Source organism: Bidens hawaiensis, unplaced genomic scaffold, assembly GCF_021521415.1.
Source record: "Bidens hawaiensis isolate Kalapana, Puna unplaced genomic scaffold, B.hawaiensis_p1.1 tig00001236_1, whole genome shotgun sequence".
Classification (NCBI taxonomy): Eukaryota; Viridiplantae; Streptophyta; class Magnoliopsida; order Asterales; family Asteraceae; genus Bidens; species Bidens hawaiensis.
The window spans coordinates 2,610,254-2,622,335 of NW_027491070.1; the positions used below are offsets into that span (position 1 = coordinate 2,610,254).

Below are 12,082 nucleotides of genomic sequence, written 5' to 3' on the forward strand. Positions count from 1 at the left end.
ACGCCTGAGGTAATACCACACGAGTTCTTCGTCCATGGGATGAAACCTGAACCCAGGAGCCAACGAAGAGGCTGTGGCTGGTGCTGCTGGTAACGAATCAACGATTACTGCCATAATATACGAGTGAATTTTGAGGTGAATTGAAGAACTAGGGTTAGGGTTTGATTCAAATTTGGGGATTTTAGAGAATTGGAAAACGAAGAGAGAAAGAAGAAAGAAAGGAGGGGGATGTGTTATGGTGATGGTGGTGGCATAGGGAGAGAAAGAAGAGAGAAATGAGGGAAAGATATTATAAATTTGCAGGTGCAAACGAAAAGACCAAAATGCCCTCACATGTGCCTCACGTGAGGATATTTAACTGAGTTTTTCTAACCCAGTTAGCGTAAAGGACATAACGTATAGGAAAAAAATGTTTAAAGGATACCGCCTGCAAAGAAACTAAAAAAAGGACACGAACCGTAATTTGGCTTTTTTTAAAGGACAAAATTTGTAATTCTGCCTATTAAATATGATGTAGTTGTGTTTGGTGTGTGGCTCCTTCCCGTTTAGATGACGTGTAACCTTTTGATACTGTGTTTATCCCCGCAAAAGACCTCTGTCTCCATAAGGCTATGTGTAGTGGAGAGGCTACAAAATGGGGCGTTTTACGTCATGTGACGCCCAATCAGCAAATGATGAGTTTTTGTTTTAGGGTTGTAATGGTGTTGTAGTCCAATATATATATATATATATATATATATATATATATATATATATATATATATATATATATATATATATCACCCACACATATACTAATATAATAACATTAAAAACCAAACATAACCCGGCGACAAATACCCCCCGCCCTTGCCCTTTTTCGCCCCTTGTCGTCTAGATTTGCCGCCCATTACATGTGGCCTAATATCTTTGATGACAGTGTGTAAGCTATCTATAGCAATAATAAAAAAAAATAGACGGTATACGATCAACATATTAATTGTTTCAATTTTCTGTAAAGGCTTTCATTAATCAAAACCGAAGATCTAGCCGATGAAAAATTATTTCTAGATTATAGACAGGTAATCGAAATTTAAACTATTTTACACTAATGACCACTAATATATCTTGATAAAAGCTAAAATAAATTTAAAAAAAACATAAAAACAAAATAAAACATGGTGGTGTGAAATTTAAAGTATAATTATAGCTGCACATGTGAGCAACTTAAGTCCAAGATATTTCAAATATTTTTAGGGTTCCTCATATTTAGCAAAAGTATCACCTTGTTACTTTCCTGGTCCTTACATAAACCAACACAACCATTATTGCATCTACACCAATTTAAAGTTATAATAATGTATACTTGTTACTATTGCTTAAACATATATATATTACTAGTATCAATAAATAGTTAATAACGATTTTAAAACATTATGTGTTTTTATTATAATAGATCAAGATAATGATGCCAATGATCTAGTTACACACTAATGCATAATAATGGTTAATTTAAAGTAACAAATCATTTGTGTATGAAAATGAAATTAAATGATGGTGTAAATATAATGATTATAGTATTTGATTAAAGTTAACTAATGTTTTTTCAAGTAATTATTACAATTACATAAATTAACATAAGATTTATGCGTACCAACTAATATTCATTTTTCTTTATTCAGGTTATATTTACCAAACACGTCAATGATTCTTGGCTCAGTTAACAAATGCCAGAATTCGAACCACACGTATGTTTATAAGATCTATGATTCTATATATCTAAATTCTTTATGTCACAATGTATATAACTACTAATTAACTACTTAACCAATCTTACTTAATTTCTCTATATAAATATGTTATAATTCGATACGTCGACAATATTCTCTAAACCAACTTTCTATATAATTTAATAATGCACTTATTTATAATCACACTAGACAACTTATAATGTTAAACGAAATGCCTTAAAATCTTGATTTCAAAAAGGTATTTTTATTTTTAAAATTATAGTATAAGAACTAAAAAATAATAAGACACTGCTTTTTCCATAAAAGCCTGTCTCCTTACATACATATATATAAACCCTCCAAAGGGAAAACAAAATACAACCTTCCATTTCTCTTATTATTCCTCTCTACAAGCCATCATGGCAACAATAACCAAGGACGAATCCGACTACGACAGCAGTTGCTCATCCATCACCGTGCCAGACTCAAGCAGGAGTTGGATGAGCAACTTCAGCTTCGGCAGTCGTCGAAGCTCTGTCTCAGGGGACCCATCACACAAGCCTCACAAGGCTAATCAGGCAGCATGGGAAGCTATAAAGCGCCTGCGGCTTGAAAAAGGTGGTCATATAAGTTTGGAACATTTTAAAATAATAAAACGGGTCGGGTCAGGTGACATAGGGAACGTGTACTTGTGTCAAATTAGGAACCCGATTGCGGGATTGGCTAGTAGTTGTTATTATGCGATGAAAGTGGTCGATAGGGAGGCGTTGGCGATACGAAAGAAGTTGCAACGGGCGGAGATGGAGAAGGAGATATTGTCGGGTTTGGATCACCCGTTTTTGCCTACGTTGTATGCCGAGTTTGATGCTTCGCATTATTCGTGTTTGGTGATGGAGTTTTGTCCCGGTGGTGACTTGCATGCGGCCCGACAACGGCAGCCGGCAAAGTGTTTCAATATTATGTCTGCTAAGTAAGTAAAGCTTCTAGCTTGTTGTGTTTAAGAATAGTAGAACACTTACTTTTGTTGTAAAGAAAACAAGAAAATAAAAGGTACTAAAATTTTCAAATGAAGGTCACTTTTATAGGGTTTTATTTTTTAATTTGGAAAATATTGTCAAATTTTTAAAATTATTAGTGACAATTAAATACTAAACTAAAGACTAAAATGTGTAAATTAAGTTTGATTTATGTGTTTTAGGTAAAAAGGACAAGAGTTAAAAAATGCTAAATATTAGGTGATTAAATTGGAGCCCTATTTGTGGAATCGCCTTTAGCGGTTGCCATATGATCTGGCTCGTCGAAACCTTTCCGTACACTACTTATAGGCCTAGTAAGTTTAGGCGTAGTATATGTTGTTTTTTCCTTAGTTTTGAGTTTTTTCTATTATTTTTTATTGTGCTTAATTGTTCATGTAAAAGTCTGCTAACTTTTATATTACTTGTATATCATAAGTTTTGTATTTTTGTTTTACTTATTGAGATTTGTTTTCTTAAATATTTTCAGATTTTATGCTGCGGAAACGTTGCTAGCTCTGGAGTATCTTCACATGATGGGCATAGTTTATAGAGATCTAAAGCCAGAAAACGTGCTCGTTAGAGAAGATGGTCACATAATGCTCTCGGATTTTGATCTCTCACTAAAATGTGAAGTTGTGCCTAAACTCATCCGGTCCAAACCCGACCCGTCCAAACAACTTGACCATGACGACGATGAGCGTAACCTAAGATGCTCAACACCCTCTTGTGTCATCCCAATTCAACCTGTCCTCTCTTCATGTTTCTCATTTAGAAGAGCTAAAACCACCCCTTCCACCACTATAATAACCGAAAAAGTCGAGTTTCAAGAATGTAACACCGAGTTAGTAGCCGAACCAGTTAATGCAAGATCAAAGTCATTCGTTGGAACCCACGAGTACCTCGCCCCAGAAGTGATCTCGGGTCAGGGTCATGGTGGCGCGGTCGATTGGTGGACCCTAGGGGTTTTCTTATATGAACTTTTATATGGGGTGACACCCTTTAAGGGTGAGAATAATGAGAAAACACTCATCAACATACTAAAAAAGCCTTTAAGTTTTCCAAGAATTGGTGTGAGTTCAAGTAAAGAATATGAAGAAATGGTGAAGGTTCAAGACCTTATTGCAAGACTACTTGTGAAGAACCCTAAAAAAAGAATTGGAAGCTTGAAGGGTTCAGTTGAGATTAAAAAGCATGAGTTTTTTAAGGGTGTGAACTGGGCCTTGATTAGGTCAGTTAGGCCTCCTGAGGTCCCAAGGGAGATAATGAAGGTCAGAAATAGGGTAGTGGTGCCAAAGCTAAGCAAGAAACAAAGAGATGCACCCTTTCAAATACCTAATCATCATTTTGATTACTTTTAATTTGAGACATTATGTAAATAAGAACAACTAATTCTAGGTTAGTCTGTTGATCTTCGCCGATTTTTTATTTTAAAACCATGTATAATATTTAATACGTAAAAGTATAAATTGTTACGTAAAGGTTTTATTGAATAAGTAGCAACTGAAGAGAGGATTTAGCCTAGTTTGTGAAGTGTTGTTTGGATTTAATCATATGTTTCAATCTTTATGTATTCTATAAGCCTAAATTTATAAGGGTCAGAATTTTTTTAATTTGTAACTAATGGGAAAAAGGTTTAAGTCATTGACATGTGATTAGTAAATTACAAAGCACTTTTTGGAATAATTTACCAGGTCATGGATTTCTTGCATATAGTTTTATTTTAGTTTTAATTTATATTATATGAGCAGCTTGTAGGTGTAAAGTATGGGGGCAACTCATTGCACTCCCATGTTTTTTCCTCTCATGAATTCATGTGATCACCATTATTACTTACCTCTAAAATCACGGAAATTATATTTTCTCTTTTAATTCATTAAAAAAACAACATAAAACAATATCACCCGTTACAATTTAATTACAACCCGTCAACTTGCACTTCCATTTTTATTTGATTTTAAATCCTTTAGCTTTAATATAACTAATTTATTAAACGCGCCATACAGGTAAAAGTTAATCTTTGTTTTGTGTTGGGCTGTTGGCCTCTATCGTCTTCGCTAGTTGTGTCTTTTTTAACGAAAGTTGTCGTTGAAAAAAGAAAGGACTTTCATGTTAAAGTACTTAATTATGTGGTATTTTAGATGCGAGAAGTAACTCTATCTACATGAGTGAGCATCAACTGATTTTACATATTGAAGATATACATGTACACATGTCTTTTTTGTCTTTATCAAAGATTAAAGCGAAATAGAATAATTACATCAATCCATCATTATCTTTAATACTTTTATAAACCCTTTTTCTAAAACTTTTATTTTCAGGTTTTTTTATTTAATTTTCTTATGATACCTTAATTTGTTTTAAAAACTGCGTAACCATGTAGCGCCAACATGGCTTCATCCATGAGACCATCCAACCACCAACGTCAAACACCATTACGTAAAGAGGGAGATGGGCGCCAAGGGAGGAAGGCGCCATTGCATTGGCATTGGCGGCCGCCAGGGAGGGAGAAAGATATAATGCGCGGGTCCATAACTTTTTTCAGCCATCAAACTCAGTTACTCATATAATAATAATAATAATAATAATAATAATAATAATAATAATAAAGAACTAAATAACTGTGTTAAACAATTATACATGTTTGATAGTTTAGTTAATGAACATCACTCCACCTAGGCAGTGACGTGACAATATTCTTTTTGGTTAACTCCCCTTCACTATACATGGTCTGAAGCTTACTAAGAATCTTCTAATATATATAGTGTAATATTTTACGATTTTACCATATCTAGTATATATAAAAGGTATATTTCGATATATTGTATAGATGCATTATGACATGTAGTTGGTCTTATGTTCTAATGATATAACGGTGATGATTAAGGCTTTGGATCTTATGATCTCATGTTTGAAACTTGACTCAATAAGGTTCTCTCATGATAGTTAGTTTTGTCCATGATGTTCATGGGTAAGTCATGCTTAAGCGTTAAATTAGTATAGCTGGTTGACATACCGTCTCAGAATAATTTATTTGAATATTAAGAGTAGTTCTAATTTCTGTTAAAATAATGCGTTATGACACCGAATGAGATTATCTAGAAAAATGCTTGATAAATATTTATAAGTAATAATATATAAAAACTTTATTTATTGAAAATGATTATAAATATACTTTATTAGATTGTATGAGTCCAAAAAGATAAAGTCAACACAAAATCATGAAGAGTCCAAGTGGAGAAGGCTATGATTTCTTCATTCAAAAGACTCTTCATGAATTTTTGGTCAGTTTGTCAGCTCCCATTTTGCATGCGGCACTCACTTTTTTCACCCCTTTTCTCAATTATTTTCTGTTTTTGCAGATATTTTAGTAAATATATAAATCATGAAAAATCATTATATATGTATATAGTTACAAAGAATAGGATTTTTCCTTTGATAAAAAATAGAGGGGGAAATGTAACATTTTTTTTTTGAGATGCTACAAATTGGGCGAATTGCGACACGTGACGCGCAGTCAGCAAATGGCAAAAATTTGTTTTTGGGGTGTAATGGTGTTGTAGACTAATATATATATATATGTATATATATATATATATATACCACACACAAAACATATATAATAATACTTAATTATTATTTTCACAAACACACAAACATTTCACCGGACAAAAAGTTGCTCCCCCCCCGCATTTCGCCCGGGGGGGGGGGGGCGGCGGTGTGGTAGCCCATGTCGCCCACAATTCGCCTAAAGATTTGCCCACTACGCACAGCCTAACAGGGTTTTATGTGGGTAGCATGGTTTGTTGCTTGCTTTTCATTGTTTTTTTTTATGGTTTTTGACGCATTTGATGATTGTATGAGTGGTACATCTAGCGTCTTGTTAGTTGTTCTAATAACATACTTTTGTAGGTCATTAAAAAATATATAAAAAATAGTGTATTACCAGTCCAACTTTTATTTATTATTTTTTTCCGTAAAGTGTGTGTAGAAAGGAACCTTGGTTGTTTTTAAATGAAAAGGACCGGTTAAGAATGTCATATCAATTGAAGGTTTAAATAAAAAGGTAGGCATGATTAAAGTAATTACCGTGGTAAGATTCTTTGGAGGAGAATCATTCTTAAAATCCACAATCATCACTTGCAACTTTATACTTCTCTACATACATGCATAAATAAATAAATATAACCAATCTCTAGTAACTGGTATGTACTTTAATTTTACAACCTAAGCTCCAATGACCCTTTATTTAGTTAGCAAGTGACAGCGGGGTTAAGTGTAAAAGAGGACGTATTTAGATTTGAACAATGTATGTGTCAAGAATTTTGTAGGAATCTCCTGATGTCTCGACACGATCACAACAAGTGTATGCCAATAACACAAGAGAATACCATTATCCTAGGATTTTAAGAGCATTCTCAATCCATTCATCATATTATGTAAGTGAGGTTTTTATAATATAGGTGAGTGATTTAGTTTGTTGTGAGTGAAAGAGATTAGAATATATTATGATTTTATAGCATATTTGAAAATTTCATGTAACACTATATAAATTTGTTAATATTTTTTTAGAGTGGTTGTAAGTAGAGAAGAAGGAAAAAGTAATGATAAACATATAAAAAAATACTATTTAATTAAACATAAAAGAGATCATACAGTAATTTTAGTTTAAGATAGAGGAATCAATGAGAATGCTTTAACTAGTGTAAGGGAGGGGTTGTATGTGAGTGATAAATCTTTTAGAGTCTCCCGACAACCAGTTGCACTAAAGCCGTCCAATACACACACAAAGATAGGGAGAGTGCAAAGCGTATGAAATGGTGCTAAATCGTTAATCACAATTCGTCTATTACTCAAAAACATGTGGTGCCAATTTTGTAAACATGGTGGAAAAAAACTAATATAATTTGATTAACTAATTTAATTTGATTGTTCTAATGAAAACCATGTGTAAAAGAGAAAAAATATTAAATTGGTTACAAACCAACTGTTAGGTTCGGCTAAGTCAAACCGGTTCTAGAACGGCTCAGTTTCTGTTTAGGTGAAATCGGTTTTGGTGTAGCTTGGTTTCTATCTAGGTAGGACTGTAAGCGGACCGAAGCGAATTAGACGAGACACAGTCCGTGTTCATTCGTTAAGCTTTTGTCGGACAAATGGACGGTTCACGAACACCCTACCAAACAAAATTTTGACACTTAACATAGTAACCAAACACATAATCACATCGAAATAATGTTTTGGTGTTTAAAATCCACAACTTCTAGTGTTCCATGAGAAGTATGCTTCAAATTATTCATTCTTCAAGAAATTTCAACATATAGAACAATATTAAATGGATCATGTTACCAGAAGTAATCAGATGGATGTTACTGGACGTTCACAGACACTATTGAACAAATGCGGCATTTGTCCTCCATGTTCGTCCGTTAAGCTTACCGAACAAATTTTTTTGTCCATGTCCGGTTCGTTTATTAAACGGGTAAAAACATAAACAAACTTCTCACCAAACGGACAACTGCCGAACGTCCATATCACTTCCAGCCCAATGTCTAGGAATCAGTTTTTGTTTGTGACATTTTTTTTCCCACTCTATGTGTGGTGCAGAAACCAACATAAATGGGCCACTAAAAGAAATTTGGGCTTTTAATTTGGGCCTTAGAGCCTTTTCTTTGGGCCTTTGTATTGACACACTTGTCACTACTCACTGCGCGATACAGAAAACCAAATTGATAATTCGGCTCGTATGTAACTCTTTTAGCCCATTTAATAAAAAGATAAGGTTTTACACTTTTACATGAACCCATAAAAATGTTAATGTTTTAAAATGTATGCTGTTTAGGCTAGATAAAAGACCCCCTACTCAAACTTGTGCCCCGACCCATTTGAGCCCAGATTGCCTAAAATCACTCAACATTTTAAATTCTTCATAATTGCTTTATTTCTAAACACAAAAATTTATTTTTTAATTAAAAATCATTTATAAAACCATATATGAATAATAGTCATGTATGAAGTGAAAAAAACATAAGATATGACGCCCATTTGAATTTATATTAAAACTATCTTTGTTTTGGGCATATAACATATTGATGAAACCATTACCTATTGCTTCATGCACTAATATATATCTTATTTACTAAATATACCTGTTTGATTTATATTCCTTAAATATATCTATTCAATAAAAACCCGGAACCGGACCTGAAAAAAAACCCGGAACCTGTTTTTTCTTATACCTGATATACGTCTATTTATACATCTTGGACCCCTTGTAAAGTTATGTTTATTTAATGTTTTGAGTTCGTTTTAGTTCGTGTTTTGGTTTATCTTTTATTATTTAAGGTTTTGAGTCATATTTTATATATTTATCGTGTTTAACTCTTTTGATATCTTGCATGATTAAACTTAATTCTTTCTATCATTTCATACGGAGCTTATGTTCGTTTTGTTCGTCAAACGGTTACGTGATTGCTTCACTAATGTTTTGTTATGTTTTCATATATATGGTGGCTTGGAGAAGAAAGGGAAGCAAGTTCTAGAAGATTCTTTTCGTTACTTGGAATTCAAGAATGAATATTATCAAGATTTAACAAGAATAATCAAGAAATAATAAAAAAATCCGGATCTCCTAAAAAAGCAAGCCGCGCCGCGCTAAGGGAAAAGGCTTTGCCCATCGCGGGGAGCCTAGGCCTTCTGGTCAGCCAAAAATTGCAAGCCCAAGCCCGATTTTCGTTATATAAACATCTTTTTGCAAACCTAGCCGAATCTAACAACAAGAGCAGCCGAGTTTGAGAGTTTTTCCAAGGATTTGAAGGTGATTTGAAGCTAGGAACTAAGGAGGATCAAGAGAGCTTTCATCCGGGTGTTCAAGGATCAATTGCAAAGGGTTTTATCGCTCTAACTTTCGTTCCTTGTTCATTATTTGTCATGTCTTTCCTTTTTGTTTTTAATACTTGTTTAGGATTGTTTTTAATAATGATTCTAGGCTAGACTTCATGTCTACCTAGGTTTGATGAACATGTTTGATGCATGATTCTTTCTTTGGACAATTGTTTGATTATGGTTTCGTTATTTTAATAGTAAAAGACTTGATTTTGTTTTCATGATGCATATGAATGTTTATTATCTTAATTGATTGTTAATTATAGCTTCACATAGATCTTTAATCTTTTGATTGTGTTCTTTAGATTTAGGGTTTATGTTTAATCATTACTTGGTGTTTTGATTATTGTGATTGAATGGGCCCATTAGATCATAGAAGCTAGTTGACAGTTGGTTAGGGTTTTGAATGTTCTGCTAAATTCCAATAGCTGTAAGGTGAGGAATTGTTCATGTGTCTTGGTCAATCGCATGCTAGGATAGATAATGACAATATTCTTGCTTAGTGTGTTGATCCTTGTTCATGATGTCGTGATAAGATTATCAAGTTATCTAGGGTTTAGTGTTTCGTAAGATTGCTTGCTTTATATACTATTAAATTAACCCTATTTGATAACTGTGAGGAAATCAATATAACTGATTGCTTAATAATCTAATAATCATTCTTTGAGATGTCGTTTGATTCAGTCAAGGGTCCTTTAGGGTTTGTTAGATGAATACGTTTAGAAATCAGTTTCCATATCATATTATTTGTCCATTGCTTGATGATTGTTGATGCATGGGATTCTTACTTAGGTAGATTCCTTCTCTATTTGATTTCGATCTCGTGATTAATTGGTTGTTTTCTTGTTTACTTGTTTATTTGCTTTCTTAGTTAAATCTTAGTTTAAAAATCCCCCTTTAAACATTAATAATAAATAGTCGTGTCGTAAGTTGAGTCTAATTAGTTAATTAACGTAATTTATAGAGTCCTGTGGGTTCGATATTCCGGACTTACTTAGCTTTAGTACAATTGACCGGTTCACTTGCCGGTGTTTTGTATAGTTGAGTCTTAAGTCTAGTTTTTATTACTTGTTTAGTTTAGTTAATATTTAATTGACTGTTTTTAGCACATCAAGTTCTTGGCGCCGTTGCCGGGGACTCTTGGCAATTGCGTTATTTGCGTTATTGGACTTATTTGCTATATACGTACTATTTGTTTTATTTTCGTTTGAGTCGTAGGAGTCTAATTAAATTTTAGTTTAACTTAGTTTTAGTTTTTATTTTTAGTCTACTCACTTAGTCCGTTGCGTCCTTAAGGTTTATGGCACATCTTCGTTCGCAAGGACCACCGTCGGAAGCTACTTCTACACCGAAATCGTCACCACCCAGTTCACCGCAGGAAAGTCCGAGAAGTCAACCAGACGTTCAAATGGCCGACGACAGCACAATTGCTGCTCAAGCCTTTGATGGCTTAACCGGAAACCAGTCATGCATCGTCGTTCCCGCAATCAACAATCCTAACTCATGGCAGATTCCGTCATACGTCATGAACAACATTGTTCAAACTAATCAGTTCACGGGGCGTGATGACGAGGATTCACCGGCTCACATTAACGACTTTACCACGTTCTTAAAACTTTTAATTTACAAGGTGCTACCGAAGATGCTATTTTCTTACATCTGTTTCCGTTTTCACTGGCAGGTAAAGCAGCTACTTGGCTCGACACTCAGCCGCCTGGCACGTTCACCACTTGGGAAGCAATGCGTTCTGCATTTATTAAGAGATACTTCCCACCGGCTATTCTTCGCGATCAAATTCACTCGTTTCACATGGAACCGGGGGAGCAATATTGTCATGTTTGGGAGCGTTTTCAGAGCTTGCTGTCTTGATGCTCACAGAATGGTCTCACACCATGGGCTCTCGTGGAAAAATTTTACAATGGGTTGAACTACGAAACCCAACCGAACGACTGAAATTCGAACAGAGCAAAAAACGAAACGAGCCAAAATCGAATAAAGTATTTTTCGATCGAACATCGAGCGATTTTTCGAGCATTATTTATTTCATTTTCACTTTAAAATTTTCAACAAGAAACAAATTTGAAGATTGTAATTATATATATTATAAATAAATTAATAGTTTTTAGACAAATGTACTATAGACTGTAAATTTTTATTAAAAATAAGTTTGAAGTAAGATACAGAGATTATGTAAACAAACTTCTAGTATTTTAAAAACTTGAAGCGAATAAATAAAACTATAAACTTGATGGAATATAAAAAATTTAAAGAAGTATAAATAATTGTAAGTTTATATTTATGTGTTTTGTCTATATATTTACATATTTGATCATATATAATTATATATAAAATAAATTAAAAATATTTGAGTCGAACCGAACCGAGCAGACCTTTGCTCGTTGCTTGGCTCGTTTACAAACCAAACCGAGCAGAGCGCCTCATTTTCAATCAAGCGAAAAAACGAGCGACCATTTTCCG

General features: G+C 33.8%; 1 protein-coding gene across 1 annotated transcript; it reads left to right on the top strand.

Annotated features, from left to right (window-relative positions):
• The first annotated feature begins 1,913 nt into the window (after window positions 1-1,913).
• On the top strand, window positions 1,914-4,260 carry LOC143569056 (protein kinase PINOID 2-like). Its single transcript, XM_077055059.1, has 2 exons — window positions 1,914-2,679; window positions 3,213-4,260. Exons 1-2 carry the CDS (start codon window positions 2,129-2,131, stop codon window positions 4,081-4,083), a joined length of 1,422 nt encoding a protein of 473 aa, XP_076911174.1. The 5' UTR covers window positions 1,914-2,128; the 3' UTR covers window positions 4,084-4,260.
• Window positions 4,261-12,082: the final 7,822 nt, after the last annotated feature.

Excerpts from the sequence above, each read along its gene's own strand:
- LOC143569056 (XM_077055059.1), top strand. The coding sequence starts at position 2,129 with ATGGCAACAATAACCAAGGACGAATCCGACTACGACAGCAGTTGCTCA. Across the intron at positions 2,680-3,212 it reads TTCAATATTATGTCTGCTAA|ATTTTATGCTGCGGAAACGT; the intron begins GTAAGTAAAGCT and ends AAATATTTTCAG.